The sequence below is a fragment of the Fistularia commersonii genome, chromosome 7 (genome assembly GCF_037954325.1).
Source record: "Fistularia commersonii isolate RoL2024-O1a breed Wild chromosome 7, RoL_Fcom_v1.0, whole genome shotgun sequence".
Lineage (NCBI taxonomy): Eukaryota > Metazoa > Chordata > Actinopteri > Syngnathiformes > Fistulariidae > Fistularia > Fistularia commersonii.
In genome coordinates, this window is record NC_141290.1 from 7,227,038 (window position 1) to 7,248,961 (window position 21,924).

The window sequence follows — 21,924 nt, forward strand, 5'->3', positions numbered from 1 at the left end:
CAGTTCTGAATATTGCACAGTGAAATGAAATATTGCACAGTTTTTGTTTTTTTTAGGTTAAAGACAGGTTTTTATGGTTGCCGGCGGCTGAATGGAAATAACTAGCTATCGCCCCAAATTTGGACTTGAGGGGACCGTGCTGCTTGCCCTTCCAGATCCGTGTGGTCTACTTCTCTGACTCCATCGAGAATCCAAGGGTCAAAGGGGTTTGGGGGACGGAGAAAGACGGGGTTCACCCTGGACTGCTCCACCCCAGGGCCACACATGCAACCATTCACCCTCTCATTCACAGATCTGGACGACGATCTGGAACCCTGAGGAACCCCAGGCAGACACGAGAAGAACGTGGAGACTCCACACAGGAAGGCCCATTGTGGGACTACAACCTCGCCAACAAGGCATCGGACATTTCCGTCCAGTAAGTTTCTCCCTCATCCATGTTGTGTTACCACGGCGACTGGACCCAGAGGCTTCCACAGCTGTGACCGAGTGCGACTGACTACCCCTAAGACGGTGCTGCTGGGTCGTTGAGCCTAAATTCTCACACTCCTCCCGGCCTCAACAGTCCGACATCACCAGTCTGGGGTCAAATCGCCCCCGAGGCCTTCAATCGGGACTTCGGTCGCCACGTTTGTCTGCATGTGTGACTTATCTGGTCATTCGTTCAGTATTTACTGGTGGTGCCACGGTTTCGATTGGCCGCCCCTGTTTGCATTTTTGCCTTTTTCAACAAAGAGTCCAGGGTGAAGCCGGACTTCCTGCCTCACTGTTGATTTTAAATTCATAGTTAAAAAACACTTCATTAATTTTAGTTATTTTCTTTTCTTTCTTTATCCAGACAGTTTCGGTTGACCTTTTTTTTCCCCCGGTCAAAGCATTTCCGAGCCGTCCACCCACGCAGCTGGCCTCCGACGCGGCCATCAAACACACACACACACACACACACTTCTTGCGAAACTTTTATCGATCTCTGTGATAAAGTACTTTCAGGGGTATTACTTTCAAGGACTGAAAAAACAAAGTAGTTTTCAAAGCCGCGGCCACACAGAGTCTCGCGCTGATGCTTCCCCAGATAGACGCGCCATAGCCAAAGCAAAGCGACCCCCCCTTTTTTGCCGATCGTCCGTCGCACCTTCACACACCCTCTCATCTTCAGCCATTGTTGCCGACGGGATCCTTTTCACGGCGAGCAGATAGGCCTTCGACCAACCAAGACAAAAGCTTCAAACCGTCCCAATTATCTCCTCTGGGCGCTCCTCAAAGGACGCTCCGACTATCTGGGAGAATCATCTTAAATGCCTCTGCATGGCTTGTCAAAGCAAATAGTCCAGTTGTGCAGATAATATATAGCATATTTGAGTGGGTTTTTTTTTTCAAGTTGCAAAAGGCCACGTTCCAAGAATGGGAGAGAAATGTTTGATCCGTGTTTAGATGCCGAGCCAATAAACACAAGATGCTTATTAGAGCCAAAGGTGGAATTTGTCCTCCATCTGATACGCATCAAGTGCATGACCGCGGCGGGTAATTTGGTCAAGACAGGCGTTTTTATTGCGGCGCTCAGGGTGAGGCGGAAATGATGAGCTCGCTCTGCCGCCTGTGTGGGAGTTCAGCCTTGTTTCAGACGAGGGATATTTTTCTCCGATGTTTGCTTCGCCTGGATTTCGCAGCTTGTATCTACGTCGCAGACGCTCGCGGCGAGAGTAACGTCACGCAAACCGTGCACAAATGTCGGCTACATAATCCAAACCTCGTCACGTCGGGTGACAGAACCCGAGATTCTTATCTCTCCTCGGAGACAATCATCGCACCGTTACCGCGGTGACTATTGCCGCTCTTTGCTAAGAGCTAATACCTGGAGTTCTCATCGCACTCCCGATTGATACGCTAAGGAACTGTCGTGTCTCCGGGTCACGATCGGTCATCGAACGCCTCATTTCATCAATCGCTGATATAGATTATATACAGAATTATTTATATACTAAATATATTAAATTATATACAATTATATACAACCGTTCACCCCCTCGTTCAAACAGCATGTAGATGTACCGCCGTTTATTGTCATATTTACTTATGATGGAAATGCTGTTTAGTGTAACGGAAAAAAAACAAAACATCCAGCCAATCAGAGCTCATTCATCTTCTCAGCATTAGTTATAAAAAAATAGATTTTTGGGAGTTGGATTTGGAATCAGCTTACCTTTGAACCACTAGTTGTTATGTTTCTGCGCAAAGTTTGTCTTTAAATCGCTAAACAAGCTAAGTCCCATGTAGACTGAACTCCCGGCGACGTCTTCATCGCGCCGTCCCTTTTTAGGGCTCTACTGAGGGACTGGATGACCCGGCGGCTCCTCTCCGGGCCCGAGTCCGACCGAGGCCCGTTGTTTTCTCAGCCTTTTCTCTTTGGCCCGGAGCAGCTGCTGAGGCATTAGAATTAAATCATGTGAATATTTATCCTCGCCGGTGTTCGGTACGGCCCGGGCCCCGGCTCTCTCCGCCTCCTCTTCCTGCGTGACCTTCCAGTCTCATTTCCTTGAAATTCGAGACGCCATCAAAGTGCTTTTCCGTGCGTTTCCAGCCGAGGCGGGAGCCAAAAACTCCGACTGCGCTTGTAGTTTTCCGTAGAGCTCCCGCGGGGATGATTCTAGGGTGATAATGCTGTTTTTTCTTTCTTTCGCTTCAAAATAAGAGGCTTCTTCGCAACCGTACCTCGACATGTTTGGATTTGCACTCCCTGACCCCGGCGCTCCTTTAATGAATAGATGTGTTTCGAAGGAAGTTGTCAGGATTGCTTTAAAGCAAAACTATATCCAAAAAAAAGACAACAAAACAACCAACCATTCAACGGCAGTCTCTGTTTTTAAATCAAAGCTTTCTCCGCTTGAGAAAAGAATTCACGTGTTTGTGAGTTGTGAAGAAATGCCTGTCCCCGAAGCCCGAGAAGCACCCGAGATCTCCGCACGAGCCTCCTCCGCCGTGTCGAAACAGAAAGCCCGGGAATATTTGGCAACGCCGCAAAGGAGCGGAATGAGAAATGAGTCTGCGGAGAAATCCATGCGAGAAGCGGATCCTCAAACGGGGCCGCGTCGAGCTGTTTTCGCGTAACCATGACAAGAAGATCGCGCGGCAACCGACGAGCTGTGTCATCAGATTCGGGGGCGACCTCCTTCTCCAGATGTACCGAGCCCTTCGGAAAATTTATGGTAGCGATGCGAAACAAATTCTTTTAATGACATCGACCGAAAAGTCCCCCGGACGGAGGGCCGCGCCCCGTGCAGGAGTCCGAGCGTCGGGCCCTGCAGATGAAGACGCCGCCTCGCGCGCAACGCCGCTGTGTTTCGGAGTGACAAGATTTATGCCGCTGGAGGAAACAGACGGCCGGGGGCGGAATCCAGCCCCGATCATTCCGGGCAGACGGCCGCCCACGCCGTGCAGAAGGATCTGCTCAGCCTGCTGAGTTGATGGTAGTGCACGTGATTTCATAGACGAATGCTTTCCTCAAGCGAAGAATCTGTCAGATTAGTTTAACAAATACATTTAGTAGCGGATAACGGGAGCGTACCCAGCGCGATACGAAAGCTGTCGAGCTTCCAATGATCCACGAAAACAATACCGCCACTTCCAGCCTATCGTTGAACGATAGGCGGCTCATCCAGACATGACGCCACGTCTCCCAGGATGCCTCTGCACGACTGCTATTTCACTTCTGGGACAAGAGAGACTTATAAGATCTAAACCCCGAACTGGCTTATGGATCTCTTTGACGCTTCCGATTAACCTCAGTCCGTTCTGAGAAGGCCCGACAGATGCGTCCCCGCTTGTAAACCTAGAGGACTCGTATGCGTTTGGACCAGACATCCGGGATCGGAGGTGGTAAATCTCGACAGGGTCTGGAAAACGGCCTCGCTTTGTTTCGACGTGTAGAGTCCGGTCGCCGGCCGGTCCACTGGCGGTGAGTGAAGACAGAGTGTGAGATGTGCAGATGGAAGAGGTTAAAGAGATTCACATATAACTGACAGGCTTGATATAACCAGCGGCGTTTGATTCTGTTTAAATTCACTGTTGTGGTCGGTTTCGTTTTATGATGTAATAATAAAATCCATTTTGCAACCCTCGAGGACAGAGCTGGGGCTACTCCAGACAGCCATTTTGTTCCCCAAAAACCCTATCGTGATACCACTTTACGCAACAGTCATGGCCCGTTGACCACTCAGCAAGGCGATCGCTTGATCCGAGGCGCTAAATTCGCACGAACGTGGCATTTTACGTGACAGGATTGGTCGCAGGACTTCAGCCGTCACAAACTTGGGTGCTCCTCAATGATGTTCCCTTGGCCCCCGTCCTTTACACCCCCCGTCCATTCGCAAGGAAAAGATAGTCGGCCGCAGGTGGAGCGGAGAGATGGTCGGTCGATGTCCATCTGGCACTGCAGCGAGTGATGAGGACAGCGGAGAAGATCACCGCCCAACACCGGCGTCCACAGGAGAGCCGCTTCCATCCCGAAGGACCTCCCCCAACCCCAGCACGGACTGTTTACACTTCCACCCTCAGGCTGGGGGCGATGCAAGACCTTCGAGACCGAAGAACTCTCACTATCAGACTCTTGATTCTGACCGGAATGTACAATTGCAGGGATCTCAGGACGACCAGCTGCACGGTTCACGCTTGAAACGGCGCTCTTTCAATCACCACCTGTTTAATTTGGACAGCAGTGGAGAAACTGGTCCAATCCTGCCTTTTAATCATTCATATTGTGTTTTTATTGGTTTATACTATTTGGCATTGACCGCAAACAGCGAAGAAAGAATGCCAGCGTCCGGGAAAACGACTTTCCTGACAGACCAGACGACCGTAAACACTTGATAAACCGATTGCCCGGTTTGATTTCACACGAGCATAAACACTGTCCTGATCTTGGACACACTCCGACTTCCAAAGCGTGTATCCCTCGGACTCCGGGACACACATTTCCGGGGAAATCCGGAAACCGGATCTCGAAATCGCGCGTGCTCTCGGCCGGTTCGGGGGAATCGGCGGGGACGTTTTCCCCAAGAACGGCAAACGACGTTGTCCAGGAGCAGATACCGTCTCTTCTGCCAAATCCCCATCGGCCGGACTGAAATTTCAGCCATGTAAAGAGAACGGGGGAGCAGCGGGGCCCGACAAAAGATGACATTGGCTTGTAATTTTTGGGCAATGACGCTCAGGGGGAATCTATTATCTGGCTGTCACACAGCATTAGACCAGACGGCAGACACTTTCATGTGTGGATTACCACTTACCCATCGGAGATAATAGATATTTGCCTTTGCTAATCCATTCCTCCATTGACTTTTTTTTTCGCCCCCTTTTAATAACTTCTTGCAAGCAAGCAAATTTTAATAAGTGCAAGAATGCTGACGTGTAAGAAGCCGGGACAAAGGACGGGCTCTGACTCAGAGTAGAAGCTTATTATAGCTTTTTTGGCAATAACCACGACAGATATAGCTGTAATAGATTCTTTATTTCAAAAAAAAACATAAAGGAGTGGAAACAATGAGATGCGTCGGGCGTTGAAAACAATCTGTCGAACAACCTTTACGTTTTGACGGGACGACGTTTCTCGTGCTCCTGTTGAACACCGACAACATTTTGTTTCATTCGTTATTTGATCCCAAAACAGTCCCGTTTCCAACACGCTCCCTTTTGTCGACATGCTTTCAGAGGACAGAGAACCACCGATTCATGAAATTCATGCCGGCTGATTTACGCAATGCAGTATTTGTCGCCAGTCACGCGGCCAGAACAGACGACGGACGACACAGAAACATTACCGGTTCACGGTACCGACTTGTCCCGTGTAACCAGTCAAGACACATGTTCAAGCCTGTAAATACAGGATACATGTTACATGTTATCGAGTGTAAAGACATTTTGTCCAAATAAGGCTCGGTTTTCAGGTCCATTACTGACGAAACACATGGAAGATTTCACCGCAAAGGCATCAGGAGACGCCTCCGACTGCACGCCCACTTCAGACATTTTTAGCCTGGGGGCTCTTTGTCCTCGGCTTTGGCACGGGTGAGATTTTTTGTCCGTCGCCGGCTGTCGGCGGCTGCAGAAGCGCGTTTTCTGTCTGATCGGGCGGCGAAACATCCTGGTGACTCACCGGAGGCTCGGAGCTCGGAGGTTGAGCTTCCTCGCGCGTCGTCTCGTAATCCGGGCCGGCAGACACCTTCTCCTTCTGCGTTACCGGGATCATCTGCAACTCTTTCTCGTGCGGCAGGCTGGCTCTAGCGACGCTGCGCCGGTGACTGCAGCATAAGAAGACGATGACGATGATCAAGACGAGGATGATCGCCGCTACGCCTCCCAGGGCCGTGAGAGCTACGACAGGTTTGAGGCAAAGCGGAGGTGGAAGTTTGCAGCTCGGGCGAACGGTATCACTTCTCATTTTGCTGACACGGTTCCGCGCGCTGCACGCAAAACTGGCCCCTTTTAACATCGTCAGCGACATGCTCAGAGTGTCCTTTGTCTGGTTTGCCAGTAGCTTATCGTTGAGCGTCCACGACAAAGTCAGACCCTCGGCTTCGCCCGCCGAGCAGTGCAGATTCACAACATAAAGATTGACGTCGCAGGCAAAACCGACTCTAGGTTTGGGCACTTTGTCCAAAATGCAAAGGCTGGTGTTTCGAGACCCGTCCAGTGTACCGTTCGTTTGATTCACGTGCACCTGGTAAATCCCGGCATTTGAGTGCTTCAGATTCTTAAGCAGAAGCGACCCGTCGGAGGAGACGTCCCGCGGCGTTCCGACGATCACGACGCCCCTCCGGCGGTGGAAAAGGATCAACCTGTTATGAGTCCATTTCAGCTCGTCCGTGTTTTTCAGTCCATCGCAAACGCACGGCAAAGTCGTCTTCTGCCCAACTTCGGCGTGAATGTCACAGTCGCTCTTTTCTGCCGCTGAGAGTTCGGAGAATCCCGACAGGATGATGATGGCGGCAACGTAACGCGCCATGATCGGCGAGTCTGGCGAAAACCTCTTCGGCACGAACCCAACGGAGAACCCGCTCTCTTTGAAAGCTACAGTGTGACTGAGACATGTGTGGAGAAGTTCATGAGAAGTGAATCCAGCACAGGACGGAAAAATGATTTCTCAAGAGCCCGAGTTAAGTTCCTGAAAAAGAGCATTTCTGATTTGTCATATGACAAATGATAACTCTGCTAGCATAAATAGTTTTTGGTATAAGAGTGAGTCACTTGGAGAACTTGGTGTCGTTCTAAAAGCCTGTCGAGTGGAATTGTTTGGAGAACAAATAAATAGAATATCTGTCCGACTTGGATTTGTTATTTTCCCTTCTCTGCCGCCAGAGAATCTCACATACTGTCGCTTTTAATTCTCGCAGCGTGAAACGCGTCGTTCGTCCACATTTATGGATCGTATTATCCGGTTCCATTGAGTTCGTTGCCTCGGAGATGCCCCACGAGTAAACCATCCTGTTCCCGTTTTTCCCGGTATGCTCGTTGCAAACAGTATGTTATAGGGCTGTGGATAATCTGAAGAGTCTGCTGAGGGATATCCCATGATGCACCTCCCTCCTTCCTTCACTTTCCCTATCCTGTTCTTTCTCTCTGTCCTCTCTTTTAACCCCAACCGGTCAAGGTAGAACGCTGGTCCCATTGAGCTGCATTGAGTTGTCCCCCAGTTTTTCCCCAGTAAAAGGCAATATTTCCTCGCAGCTGCTTCCAAGTGCTTGTTTCTGGGAAGTGTTGGGTTTCTGTGGCTCGTCCTGGAACATGGAAAGTGTCGGTAGCCAGCAGGGGTTGTGATTTGGCGCCCTCTTGCACGCTAACCTCTTCAGGAAGTAGCTTTGCAGGTGTCGCTCACCGGTCGAGGCAGAAGACCTTTCCAGACCACAGGTATGCGATTCGGCGCTAAATCCGACACGACCTGACTTATATAAATAACTTTTTTGTTCTTGTATTTGCTTTCAATTCAGTTGAAAAAGCGCACAAATGGTCAATCGACATAAACACCCGCCGCAAGGTATTGCATTTTGTGATCCTTAGTCGGGCCAATTAAGATTAAATGTTCAAATACACATTTTCCTGAGAACATTTTTACTCCCTGTAGGCCTCCTTTTAACATGGAATAATTATGCCTGAGAGGATTAAGCCTGTCCTTGTGACACACAGAGCGAGTTAATTTTTCGGTTTGCTTTGGTAATCCCGTTTCTAAATCGCCAAGTGAGTTGGCAACCTTTCATCACAATCAACTTATCGTTCTGAAAATCCCCAGCACAAAGTTCCGGTAAGCCCGAGCCGTCGTGACAACCTTGGCGTTCTCGCTTCGTCGGCTCGGCCGGCGTCCCGGGCCGACGTTTCATCCCGCGGTCGTAATTCCATACAATTACCGGTGATTCACAATCTTTTTGTAGTCTCAGCACTTTTCTCAAAAGATACCCGGAGCAGGAACACCTGTTTATTTAGTTTCACAGTCATTACACTTTTTTCCTTCCCCGAGGGAGCAGATTGATGTAAAATGTTAGGTATTCGGAGGAGGAGGAGGAGGAGGAGGAGGGGGTGGCGTACGGAGAGGTGAACCCGATGAATTCATCGTTACAAATGTTATAAAGATTATATCTCGGAGAGGCTTCTCCCTGCCAAGTCACACACAGGACCATGTGTGTGCCGTGGAGAGTGGACGTACGCTTTGCTTGTGTTTCATATCGGAGCAGACACGAGCGGAGGAAGGTGCCAGCTGTCGGCTCTCCAGCTCTTTGATGATTACCTGCGGCGCCCCGGAGATAAAGACCTACGCAGAAATGCGGGAATGGTTCACGGCCGAGTTTCAGCAACAGGCGGCACGGCGTCGCAGGGGCGAGAAGGTTCCCGGTTGAATTCTGACAGGAGGCGATTTATATACGCCTGTATTTGTGTGTGAATAATGTTTATATAGAGGATTACGTCACCGGTCCCCCAATCTTTTTATCGGCGTAGATTGTTTATATTGCGACCATAATAATAAACGTGAATCCACCGTGCGCTCGTATGCGACTTTATTAGCGGCTTCCTTGCGCCAACAACATAACATAAGAATAAGAACAACTTAATGTATCCCAAAAGAAATTGTTGTGCCAGAGTTTCAAGTTAAACAAAACAACAATAAATAACAGTAGGAAATTGTATGAACAGTAAAAAAAAAAAAAGGGGGGGGGGGGGGGGGAATAAGAAATACAAATAAAATTATAAAGTGTCAAAGTCAAGGCTATAAAGTGTCTTAAGGTCTTAAGTGCAAAGATTTGAAGATTCCCTGCGGCCGAAGGAAGAAGAATTAAAAAGTCTGATAGCCTGATAACATGAGTTTAATGAAGGCTTCATTGCCGCATATTATGCAGAGCGGCCCCGTCTGTGGGAACCACCTGTTACGATAAATCCGCATTTCAAGTAGAACTCCTGGTATTGTCTGTTAACCCTTGTGTTGTCTTGCGGGTCAAAAGTGACCCACTACCATGTTTAAACCTTAACCTATTTTTTTCCAACTTGAAATCTCATAACTTTTCCCAAAGGGACCCCATAATTATAAAAAGTGATACTTCTTTTTTGTTTATGTTCCCATGTGGGCTGTACACCACTAGGGTACAAAGATTGTCTTATGGGTCATTTTTGACCCGTAGGACAAGGGGAGTAAACACAATGTTAAGATCGCACGGGGGTTAAAATCTGTCTTTTTCTTGGAAGTTGTAGGCTCTCCTTCCATCTCTTCACTTGACCTTTTCCCCTTCGGAAAGAAACTTTCCGTCTGACGTCTGTGTTTTTACTGATTTTGCCAGCTTGTGGGTTACATTTTTGGCGCTCGAGATGTAACCGAGAGATTCCGGTCCTTTCTCAAAATAAAGATCGGAAAATAAATGATTGTTTCTCGGGCGGCCCGGTACCAATCGATCCACGGACCGCAACCGGCCCGCGACCCGGGGGTTGGAGATCACTGCTTTATGTGACATGTGAAGGGTTGTAAGCTTCTGCTCGACGTGGAAATAAATGAGGAAATGAACGGTTGTGGCTCTGCGATTGATCCGGGGCGAACCTGCCTCTCATCCAATGACATCCGGGATTGGCTCCCTACGAGCGAATGAACGATTACCCTTCGGCAACACTGGCAAAAGATCAACTGTGCTGAAAAATTCGAGTCATGTTTTTCTTTTTACTTTTCTTCTCTTCGTGTTTATCTTGGATCATGTCAAAGGAGACCTTCGTTATCTCTCACTCAAATTAAAAATAGCGATTTCCTTTCTTCTCCCTCGCACCGCAATGTCTCGCCGAGCAGCTGTAACAGCAGCACACACCGGGATTTTCTGCTGCATTTCAACGACGAGGGGGGGGAAGAGTCAGAGCGATCTAATCCGTCTCATCTTAGGAGGCGCGAACTCACAATGCAAGATGTTTCACTTCCCATCCGAGTGACTTCTTCGCTTACAGTATATAAAATCAATGGGGCAAGGGGGTGTTGGCCTCTCCGCCCTTTGTCTGGTCGTGTAGAAAACCGACTCGGTCACGGGAGTCGGGGTTTGGATGATGTTTTCATGAATCAGCGACGCCTCCCGTTGCGTGATGAGTTTCGGAGGTCACATGGTTGTGAGGACGAGCAGGGGTCAGTCCGTTTTCGGCCCGATCTGAATGTTCCGTTGCCAGTTGCTCCAGTCGCTAAGGGTTACCGCACCGCTAGCCGAGCTGTGAAAAAATCCATTCGCCCGTTCGAGTTTGAAATGTAAGCGCACAGCCGCCTTCTGCAACACGAGGGGCGACATCATCTCCCGTTTCTGAGTTTGCATCGGATCAGATCCGTGAGTCGTCCAGCAGAGGTTTGCTCGAGTGCACCTGGACCGGGGGAAACCGGTCAATTTAACCCTCGTCAAACGGATAGCTCTCGATCCCGAGCCCTCGACATCCTCGTTTCAACATTTCCTCTGCATGGGTTTCAGAGCACTTGAGATGAAAAACATGAAAACCCCTCCAAGGTTAAAAGTAAAAAAAAAAAAAAAAAAAAAAAGGAGAAAGACAAAACAGAAGCCCGTATGGCTCACCGGACACCAATGTAAACAAGCGCTATCTGTATTTGGGGATTTTTAACTTGGCAGCTTGCTGGAGCAGAACAACAGGGAAACAGGCCACTGTCCTGAAAGCCTGTAAAGAAGTAATATAAAGAGTGTGTGTTTCACCGAATTGACCCGAATCCGAATACGTCTCGAGTCTTTTGCGGCAAGAGACGTTATCAGCTGGAAATTCTTTTAACTCGAGGGAAAGGAGGCATCGTTTGCAAAATAAATAAATGAATAAATGCTCAGCCTGACTGGAAGTTTGTGATTCAACCCCATCCACAACTCGTCGACTTCCTGTTCTTTTTTGTTTTTTTATTTCGCAGTCTTTCTCCTCGACGCGCATCTGGGGTTTGGAAGAGGAACTGAGCATCTGTGACAAAACACAGCTGCGATAATCATTTGCTAACATCCACTATACAAAAGCACGGAGGCCACTGTTGTCGGTGCACTCAACGGACCCTTAGGGAAAACAAAAAGCTTAAATATATTCAATAATTATTTATAATTGCCTCGGGTTAGCTGGCTTATGCTAAGTGGATTACATTTAAAACACTGCAAGCTGGTCCCCTTCAGTGACCAGGATTAAGTGTAGGATGGTTTTTCTTGCACCCGCTGCCATCGTCGCCAATGGCTTTCTGGCTCCCTTCGGATGTTTGCCCCCCTAATTGGCAACAAAGTAAGATCTGGACGGAGCCACGCAGGCTAATTGCCTTCAATTCCCCGTCCCTTAAGCTTTCAGGCAGGGAGCCGTCTGCCGCGCCGATGTTTAATTCAGGGGCCCAGATGGACGCGTGAGAGTCTGGCGCCGAGATCCTCGAGTTGCACTTTCACCAGCCGGCGCAGAAGCTCTAAACAGCCGCCGGGGGATGGAAGGGGTTTGGGTTCGTGTCTCCTGCTTTCCCGAGTTGACTTGATGTTTCGGGGAGCAGAAAATTCAATGACTCGCCGCCAAAATGAAGGATTAGTCATGAAGGCTTTTCTATTTTTTTTTTTTAATGTGGATCACCGCTTCTGTTGAATCCCGTGCAAATGGTTTAAAATCTCCCTTGGAGACGCGAATGAACAAGGCGGCGGTTCCGCTGGATTCTTTGCGCTTACCGTTAGCGTCCCGTGCTATTGCTCGGGTCCACTCCTCACTTTAAACACTATCCTACATTTCGACGGGAACTTACAACCTGATTTTGCAAATATGGGATTGAGCAAAGGTTCGACATGCTGTTAGAAATGCAGCAATACATTTTTAATCATATAAAACTAAAGGAAGATGATGTCAACTGGTTAAAAAAGAAGGAGTGATGCTAAAACGTGTGCCAAAATATATGAAATGGCAAAAGTTTTCTCTTACCTTTGCAGCTTAAACTATGATCTTGTCACTCATTCATCACTACAAGAATTAACCCACCGCTACTCACCGACGTCTCAGGCGAATGTTCTCGGGTATAATCTGGTAAATCCCCTCCTTCTGTGCTCTGAACTTGCACATCTTAACTCGAACAAGCGCTGCCTTGCGTGTTTTTAAGCACCTCCAGGGATGTTGAGTCCTTTGTGTTTCAGGATGTGGATGAATACTTCAGTGATGTAATGATCGAGCGAAACAAGCCTCTGCGTCGTCCTCGCCGGCAACAGAAAAGCGGGGAAACAATTTGTCACACTTTAACTCTGACGTCTGAGATGTAATATTTCCTCCTTCTTCGAGACGCGTTTGGATGCGATCGCTGCTCGAGTTAAACTCACTGTCGCTGCTTCCCCGAAAAAAAAAAAAAGAGGCCGTGGAGACAAAAGACAAAAGCCAGACCTTCGGTTTGAAGCTAAAGTTCAAAGATCACAGTTTGTATTTCCTTTTTCACCATGCATGTGTCTCTGAATTGTCTGGTTTGTGGTGGTTTCGGTGGTGGCGGTTGGATTTCGGGGGGGGGGGGGGGCTCTAAAACAAAATGCCCCGGGGCTTATCATCGCCGACTGCTCCGGAGCCGCCGCCAAGGAGGAAGCGGCTTGTATGAACTTTGTTTTGCTCGGTTCCAGCTGTTTCTGCTCACCCAGTCGACTGGCGACTGGCTATCTGCTGATGTCCCTCGGGGAGGATATTCATAGAGGGGAATCCCTCCGGTTTGGGTCAAACCCCCAAAAATAACCTGCCTGGATCTCAAGTTTAGTCTTAGTGACATCTACCCATCCATCCATCCTTCTTGGGCCTCTTAACCCTAGAACGCTAACGTTAAAATAACACCATCACTAACATTGGGTACCCAATACGATATCCTGGATAAAAGATAAGATAAGATAAGAACAACTTTATTAATCCCGAAGGAAATTGTTGTGCCAGAGTTACAGAAAATATAACAGTGATAAATAATAAAAAGAAAAGGCAGAGTTAGAAATACAAATAAACTATAAACTATAAAGTGTCTCAGTGAAACTATAAAGTGTCTTAGTAAACAAGTGATAAAACTATAAGTGTCTTAGTAACAAGTGAGGTAAGGAGTGCACAATAGTATGATAAAAGGAAAAATTGTAGTGTAGCTGTTATGAAATGAAATACAGTTTTCATCAATTTATAGATGGGTCGATGGGAGGAGGGATACAAACACACAATTAACCCTCATATTATGTTAAGGGTCAATTTGACCCATTGGGTCAATGGGTGAAATGGGTCAAATTGACCCTTAACATAATATGAGGGTTAATACCCAAGGACCCATAGAACACAATGATAACACAATGAAAATCACATGACAAGAATTGTGAGGGTGAAAATCACCCGACGTTTGTGTTCTAGGGTTAACTGGGGGTCAGAAGGGCAGCAGCCTTAACAGAGACCCAGACGTCCCTCACCCTGGTCCAGCTCTTCCGGGGGAATCCCGAGGCCCCGATCCCTCCAGGGTGTCCCGAGCCTCCTGACCAGATGGCATCATCTTCAGCTCCACTTCCAGCACTTCCATGGAGGCCGAGCTCCTCTCCCCGTCACCGAGGGAGAACCCGGACAACCTGCAGAGGAAACTCATGTCGCCGCACGCAGCCGGTGACCACGGTGAAGGTCGAGAGCTTCGCGTTTCAGCTCCACGGAAGCTCATGATCCGGGGAGAGATCCTCAGGCCACCGGATCCCGTCAGCGCCCCTCGACATCTTTGACATAGTCCACCCAAAATCGGTGACATTTTGGTGTGACCAAAAAGCTCAGTTTTACCAAGCGGTTTCTGTCCTGCGGTACTTTGGCAGATTATCAGATTCTTTAAAAACCCGCGGACGGCTCGGAGTTTCTTCTAAGGCCGAAGAGAAAGGGAGCAGAACTTATTTTTCGGAGATTTCAAAACAGATTATGTCACCCGCGCTTGCCCGGAGGCGCTCCTGCTCTCTTCTATGACGGGAGCTGTTAATTGTCCACAGATGAAACTTCCCATTTGTTCAAGGCGTTTCCTTTTTGTTTTCCTTCTGCTGGCAAAGACAAAGTCATCGCTTTTGGAAGGGTTTTCCTGCTCGCCCCACTTCCCCTGGCCCTGATTTTATTTTATCTTTTCTCTTACTATTTAAGTCACTTTTAAACACATAGTCATTGCTCACCATCCACAAGGCCATGACTTCCCATTAGCAGCGGCATGCATGATAAAAACGGCTCGCATGTTTCCCGTCAGTAAATCCAGTCGGGTCGGGATTAAACTCTCGCAAGTATGCAGAACTTGCTCAGACTGAAATTTAGCGCTCGGTAGGCAGGACGACACGGATGAGAGTACCGAAGTGCTAAAGTCTGCACACCAGGAGGTGATACATGGCGGCACGGCCGGGTGCATTGAGACGAGTAGATCTCATCACGACGGCGAATCGCACGACACCTCGTCATTTTCATTTGTTGCCAAGGTCTGTTGTGCTCGGCTTTTTGGGTCCTTGAGTTTTCTGATATAAAGCGGTACTTAGCGGTACTTGGTAATACTACATCGTTATGTATGTGTCTAAATCGTATAAACTGGAGTCCTGTGGTGCGAGTAGGTTTCCAGATTTCCAGCCCCCCCCCTTCGGTCCACTCGAAAGTAAACTCAAGAAAGAAGTAAAGCTGGCGTTTATTATTCTTTATCTTTACCAGACAGAGGAGATTATATCACTCAGTGGATTTGCTTTCTCCATTTGTAAGGACAAATCTTTGTTCGGTTATTATAACAAACAGATGAACTGCAAATTCAATGCGATGAAATAATTTCCGTCTAAAATGATTCCTTAAATGCACGTCATGGGTACATTTGTGCTCAGTATTCGCCGGGCTGATTAGCAATTCCCCATCATTTGGACGGCAAAGGAAGAATTAACAGATAAGCTATTGCTACTTTGGTTGCTGAGGGAATAATTTGTGAACGCATAGGCGAGAAACCTGCAGGCTGCGTTCACCTGCGGGCGGAACAGGAGCTGAAAACAGGCTTTCACCATAATAACCTGCACTGTGGCTGCTACAAGTGTAGGTTTCATCTCCCAGGACCTGAAGGTGGTTGTCCAACATACTGGAGATAGTTTGATCAAAAAGGCCTGACAAAGGATTCACTTTCTGTGCCGACTCAGGGAAGTTCAACCTGCCTCAGGAGCTGGGGGTGAAGACCGGATCCAAAGCCTGAGCGGTATGGAAGGACTCGGCAAGTAAAGCCGCTTCTGATTCTGGATTTGAACACACCGTCCACATCAGTGGTATCGCTACTTTAAATCACAACTACTTGGAACCAAACTAGAATATAACATCTGAGCTAAACATGCTAAGACATGTTGACCCGGACCCGGGATGGGCCGGGCTGGATCTGCACAAAACCAAGAAATTGTTAGCATGATGGATGATAGCTCTTAACACATTTAAGTTGTTATACAAGTCATCAATATGTTAACTGGTTGTTAACATACCACGGTGCTTGATCATGAGCAAACGACCAACATTTCCTCTTTTCCGCTTCCGCCGGGCTAAGATTAGCCCGCTACGCGACGAGACACTTTGACATCTTTTAATCACCCGAACCCTTTTGATGTGGCTTCGGCGCGAGGAAATCATCAAGCGATCAAAAACACACTCGCTTCCCCCAAAGATAAAGGTGTCGCGGATGTCTGTGAGCTGGATCTTGCGAGAGAAAAGATACGCCCCCCTGCTCAGGCGATAGGGATGTGAGGATTTGATAAGTGAGACAAGACAGGTTGCTTTGAATGAAGCGTGGGTGTGGCGTGAACTAATCAAATCCACAAAAACAGCTATTTACATTCAAGAAATTCCTCAGTGTCAGGGAGGGACGCCAAAAGGAAACCAGTAATTCTGGCGATAATTGTTCTCTTCCCGGTTCTTTGAAGCGCTACCCTCGCTGATTGTCTTCACCCAGGGACCGAGAGGACGGAGCCTTTTTAAAGATCAGCACGTGTCGGACATGGAATTCTCCGTCCAAAAATGGTCTTCCTTTTGGGGCGACCGAAGTTTTTCGGTCGGATACTTCGTAATCCCCGTTCCGTGGTACGAACGGAGTTCACGCCCCTGCCGGTTTTCTACCGCGTGGCGCAAAATGGAAGCGCCATAGAAATGTAACCGGACTCATGTTGACACCGGGCGATAAAAGCGGGTAGAGTTGTAAATGTTATCGGTTTACCCACAGAAGACGAGGCCTCTAGCTGACCTGAAAGTGCGTCTAATCCGTGCTCAGCAGACATTCATCCAACGGATTATACACTGCTCAAAAAAATAAAGGGAACACTTAAAAAACACATCCTAGATCTAAATGAATGAAATATTCTTATGAAATACTTTGCTCTTTACACAGTTGAATGTGCTGACAACAAAATCACACAAAAATGATCAATGGAAATCAATTGTATCAACCCATGGAGGTCTGGATTAGGAATCACACTCAAAATTAAAGTGTAAAAACAAACTCCAGGCTGATCCAACTTTGATGTAATGTCCTTAAAACAAGTCCAAATGAATCTGTGTTGCTTCCTGAGTGGACACTATGATTTCACAGAAGTGTGATTGACTTGGAGTTACATTGTGTTGGTCAAGTGTTCCCCTTATTTTTTTGAGCAGTATATATTCAAATGATTCCTAAAGAGGGCCCTTGTTTTTGAGAAGCCTTATTCCAACATCTTGCACGAGCAGGGTTCGGTGTCCTTTCCTTCACGCCGAGACAAAAAAAGAGACCAAAAGGGGGGGGGAGGTAATTTAACGCAGACAGAACGCCGCTCTTTCACTTCCCGGCGAGCCCTGCACTACTTTCATTCGGTTGTAATCGGTCGGCAGCATCAATCTTGCCAAGCATTCCTTGAATACTACAGCGTTGGTGTTTTTGATGGTGGCAGAAGTTAAAAGACACAGAAGGAGCCAGTTGGCTGCTTCTGAAAAAAGGGCAGTCGGCTCGGCAGAAAAAGAACAGGGACTGTTTTTGTCCCCCAAATTATAAACGGGGACTGCATGATATTTGCCTTTTTACATTTTAAACAAAAAGACACTTCAGCTTTGCTTCAACTGACCTGAAATAATCCTTGGAGTTTAACTGCGGGGCAAACAGGGCACACGAGAGTCGGGATTTGAGACTAATGTCAATAACTTTTGAGTAAATGTTCGCCGTTTCGATTCCGGCCACAAGACGGATCCACTAGTCACCGCCGATAAAGGCGGCGCAAAAACAGGTCTCTGCTTCATCTACTGCAATCCAGTTTTTTTTATGTATATTAAAGCTATTTTTATATCATGTTAGCTATTAGCAGGTAGCAGGTAGCTGTTAGCGCTACTGGTATTAGCAGTAAAAGATGTCTGTTTTTATCACACTTCCTGTCTCTCCTTCTCTTTTACCCCGACAAGTTGAGGCAGAAGGCCGCCCACGCTGAGCTGGGATCCGTCCGAGGTTTCTAACCGGCAAAAGACTGGGTTTCTTCGCCACTGTCGTCGGGAGAGTCGGACCAAGTGCTCGCTTCTGGGGTGAATGTTGGCTCTCTGAGATCATTTCAAAGAGTGTGGTCTAGAGCAGTCGCCCCCAACTTTTTATCACCGTGGACCGGTCAACGCTTGACAATTTTACCGCGGACTGGAAGGGGTACACGTAGATTGTTCATGTTGTGACTATAATAATAAACGTGAATCCACTGTGTACTCATATGCATTGAAACATTGCGCCAACAACATGACATGAGTATAATGAAGGTTTCATCGCCTCATTGCCGCATGTTATGCAGAGAGGCTCACCTTTCGCGATAAATCCACATTTCAAGTAGAACTCCTGGTATTGTCAGTTAAAATCTTTCTTTTTCTCGGAAGTTGTAGACCTTTTCGCCTTCGAAAACTAAACTTTCCATCTGACGTCTTTTGTACTCATTTTGCTAGCTTGTGGGTTACATCTTTGGCGCTCAAGTGACCGAGATGTAACTGGGAGATTCCGGTCATTTTTCAAAATAAAGATTGTTCAGACTCAGATAATAAATCCAACGGAAATAATTGATTATTTCTCGGACGTCCCGGTAGCGATCGATCCACGGACCGGTATCAGTCCGCGACCCGGCAGTTGGGGATCACTGGTCTAGAGCATGAAAAAATCCCTGCATGAAAAGGGTCATAAGAATAATAATAAGAACAACTTTATGTACATAACAATAACAAATAATAGTAGGAAATTGTAAAAAAAAACAGTAAATCAGACGACCGTATTGTGATTTGTGTAAACAAAATCTGACTCGACTTCGCTGATCTTTTGAGACACTTTCGCTGCTAATGTGGCAACTGGAAAAGACATTGAAAGAGACAGAAATGAATTGCCGGAAAGAAAAACCAGCCGCCGGCCTGGTTATAACAGACCTGGAGAATACGCGCTAATGTTTTTTTAAGTTTCGCACTGTACATCAGCTCGCTCCGGAGCCAGAGGGAGCAGCGGCAAATAGGTGAGTCTGAGCGGCTCAGACCGACAAATCACAGAGAAAGCGGGTGCAATTGTAAATCTTGTTGATGGAGACTTGAAAAATGAGACTCCATCTGCCCCGAAGTGGAATGCAGTGTTGTCTACGATAAGAGTCAGATCTTGCAGCGCAGCCTGCACATGCCATGAGGGCCGGGGCCCTGAAATCACCGCTGATCTAATGATATGCTGCACTTTTACTGTGAGTGGGGAAAAAAAAAAAAATGGAAAGTATGTCAAGGAGAATTCGAGAAGTTCATTCATTCTTTCATTATCTACACCGCTGATTCTGCACTCGGGGTCACAGGTGGGCCGGAGCCTATCCTGACTGTCATTAGGCGGGAAGCGGCGCTCCCCCCCCCCCCCCGAACCGATCGATCACCGAGAAAAATGACCGTTCGCTCTCGCGCTCTTGTAAAACTAAGGGTCTACGATGAACCTCCCACATGTTTTGATCCGTGGGAGGAAACCACACAGAAAGACCCCCTGTGTTCTGACTGTGAGGCCGAGGTGCCACCAAGTTGAGAAGTTTCATTCGTAATATCGCCGCATCTGCAAGCTACCGAAACCAGTTGGGTACTTCTTGAATACTTTTCAGCAACATTTCAAATAAAATTATGTGCAGACACTTCGCTTGCCATTTATAGTCAAAAGTAATGAATAACCAGAAATACAAAATCCCTCTGTAATCTGGAATAATAACAAATTATGGACCAGCAATATTTGTCATATGACCTCTCAGTGTCAACCGTGACCGGCCAAGTGCGGCTTACCCACCTCAGGTAACGCAGAGTTCAAGGATAATCTGGGGATAGCAGAGGTTCTACAAACTCTCAGCACGCTGTGTTTGTTATAACATTCCCAAAAGCCTTGACAAAATATTGCCTATGGTTCCAAAATCAGCCCAGAGCAACAGAGGGTGGTTAGATGTTTTTCTTTGACGTTATAAAAGACCTCGGTTCTCAGGATACTCAAAACGCAATCAAATTCTGGGTTTTTTGAAAAGACCGTGAACTGACATCGACGCCTTCAAGCTAATCCCAAAGTATCACCGTACGTCTTTTTCGGTTTCAGATAAAGCTTGCGGAATACCCCCTTGGTAACACAGTATTCATTCAAGTTGTAGGAAAATAGAATAGAATGCAATTTATGAATCCCGAAGGAAATTCTTTTGACGGAAGGCTCCAACGTTATATACGTTCACTCGAAGCATTTAACTGCCATCAGGGTTCCTTCTTGCAGAAAGGGGAGGAGTTCTATAGCTTGACGGCCACTGTGGCGTTCCGTGGTGCTCCTCGGGGGTCTCAATCCACGGCTGAAAGTGCTCTTGTAGGACTCCGGTAGGTGTTTTCCCCGAGCAGCATCTTCAGCATCCTCCTCTCCACCTGCACCAATGAGTCCGGTTCAACTTCCAACTGCAGCACGGCTCTGCAGATGTTGAAAGACCTGAGTCGCCTGAGAAAGAACAGGCGGATCTGATCTTTCTTGTATTCGGCAAGTGTGTTTTTAGTCCGGTCTTGTTTATTGTCCATATGGACGGCCAGGTGCTCGTCCACAATGTCAACATCGGTCCCATTGATGGAGATGGGGTTTGGACAGGTAATAGTTGTAGTTGCTACGTTAAGGAGAGTTGCAAGAGTTGCAAAACGCAGTTTCAAAAGTTGAAGAATGTACATCAGCGATCTGGCAGGCTACCGCCCGTGACCACAACGGAAGCCGAAAAGTCATAAAAAGTCATAACTGTTGCGTCACGCATTATGGGATAGTACGATGTAGTATGTGATTGTTTTCGTAGCATAAACATTAACAGCTACAGGAAAAGCCCTGTGTATAGAGATTGGTGGATAGAGGTTTCATTTCGAATCACCATAACATGCTTGAAGACGTGGAGAAACAGGAGCACTTGCAGAGCAGCCAAGGACACCTGAAATTTGCAAGCTAAACAGCAAAGCTAACAGGAACCATTTTTTTTCCAACTTTAACAAATCTCTGGACGGAGAAGTCAAAAAGCAGCTCTTAGATACTCCAAAAAATAATGAGCCATTCTCTGAAGGATGAGTTATATCAAGGGGATTTTGGTGGAGTAGGCTTGGTCAATATACCCAGAGAAGAAGGAGGAATTTGAAAACATGCCACTTTCCCAGTAAACTGTGACAAAAAGGTTAACAGACACCTCAGATTTTGAGTTATTTTGAAGTAAAAAATGGGTTTCGTTTCGACTGGACACTGCGGTGTATTTCTAAAAAGCTTCCGTGTTGTGAAAAGCGGCTACATACCACAAGTGAGCATTGGAAAATAGGACCGACCAAATAAGGCTACGCTCCGTCTTTCTCTCTGCTGCTGCCAAGACGGCCAGAGGATATTCTTTTAATCATCGCCTCAGTGGGGAAATTTAGCCACACACAGAAAAAAGTGGACAGTGCAAGAAAAGTTATCAAAAATAGAAAAACAAGAATCATATTTATTATTTTTCGCCGCTCAAAATAACGTCACACTCGCGGAAGCCGGTATACCCGCCAGCCGGTAAAGTCCTGATTTGCAGATGCTGTGCACAGAAGTTCAGGAGCAGAAGTCTCATAAACCAGGTAAAATAAATATTAATGAAGATATTTTTGCAAATATTTATTTTTTATTGTTTACTGACACAGTGATTTTTTTCCTGATTTATTTTTAAAATTCAGGTCAAGGTGCCACTACACGCTCTGAAAGCCCAAAGCTCAAAATGAGTTCATTACATAAATAAAATGTAATTTTCTTCGTAATACTTTGTGAATTTCAGAAGCAACACACTACACACTTATCTATACAAAGTGTAAAGGTAATAAAAAGCAATATATACAGCGGTACCTTTATTTTAGACGTCAAAAAGTAATTGCGGCTCCCGGTGTTTTCTTTTCCGAGGAAACCGGGTCCAAATGGCTCTTTGGGCGTTAAGGGTTGCCGACCCCCGACCTAAA

The 21,924-nt window shown here is 47.0% G+C and overlaps 1 protein-coding gene across 1 annotated transcript; it reads right to left on the reverse strand.

Annotated features, from left to right (window-relative positions):
- Positions 1-5,490: 5,490 nt before the first annotated feature.
- Positions 5,491-7,066, reverse strand: LOC147232550 (uncharacterized). Its single transcript, XM_086148798.1, has one exon. It carries the CDS (start codon positions 6,995-6,997, stop codon positions 6,014-6,016), a length of 984 nt encoding a protein of 327 aa, XP_086004924.1. The 5' UTR covers positions 6,998-7,066; the 3' UTR covers positions 5,491-6,013.
- Positions 7,067-21,924: the final 14,858 nt, after the last annotated feature.

Coding starts and splice junctions, on each gene's coding strand:
- LOC147232550 (XM_086148798.1), bottom strand. CDS start 6,997: ATGGCGCGTTACGTTGCCGCCATCATCATCCTGTCGGGATTCTCCGAA.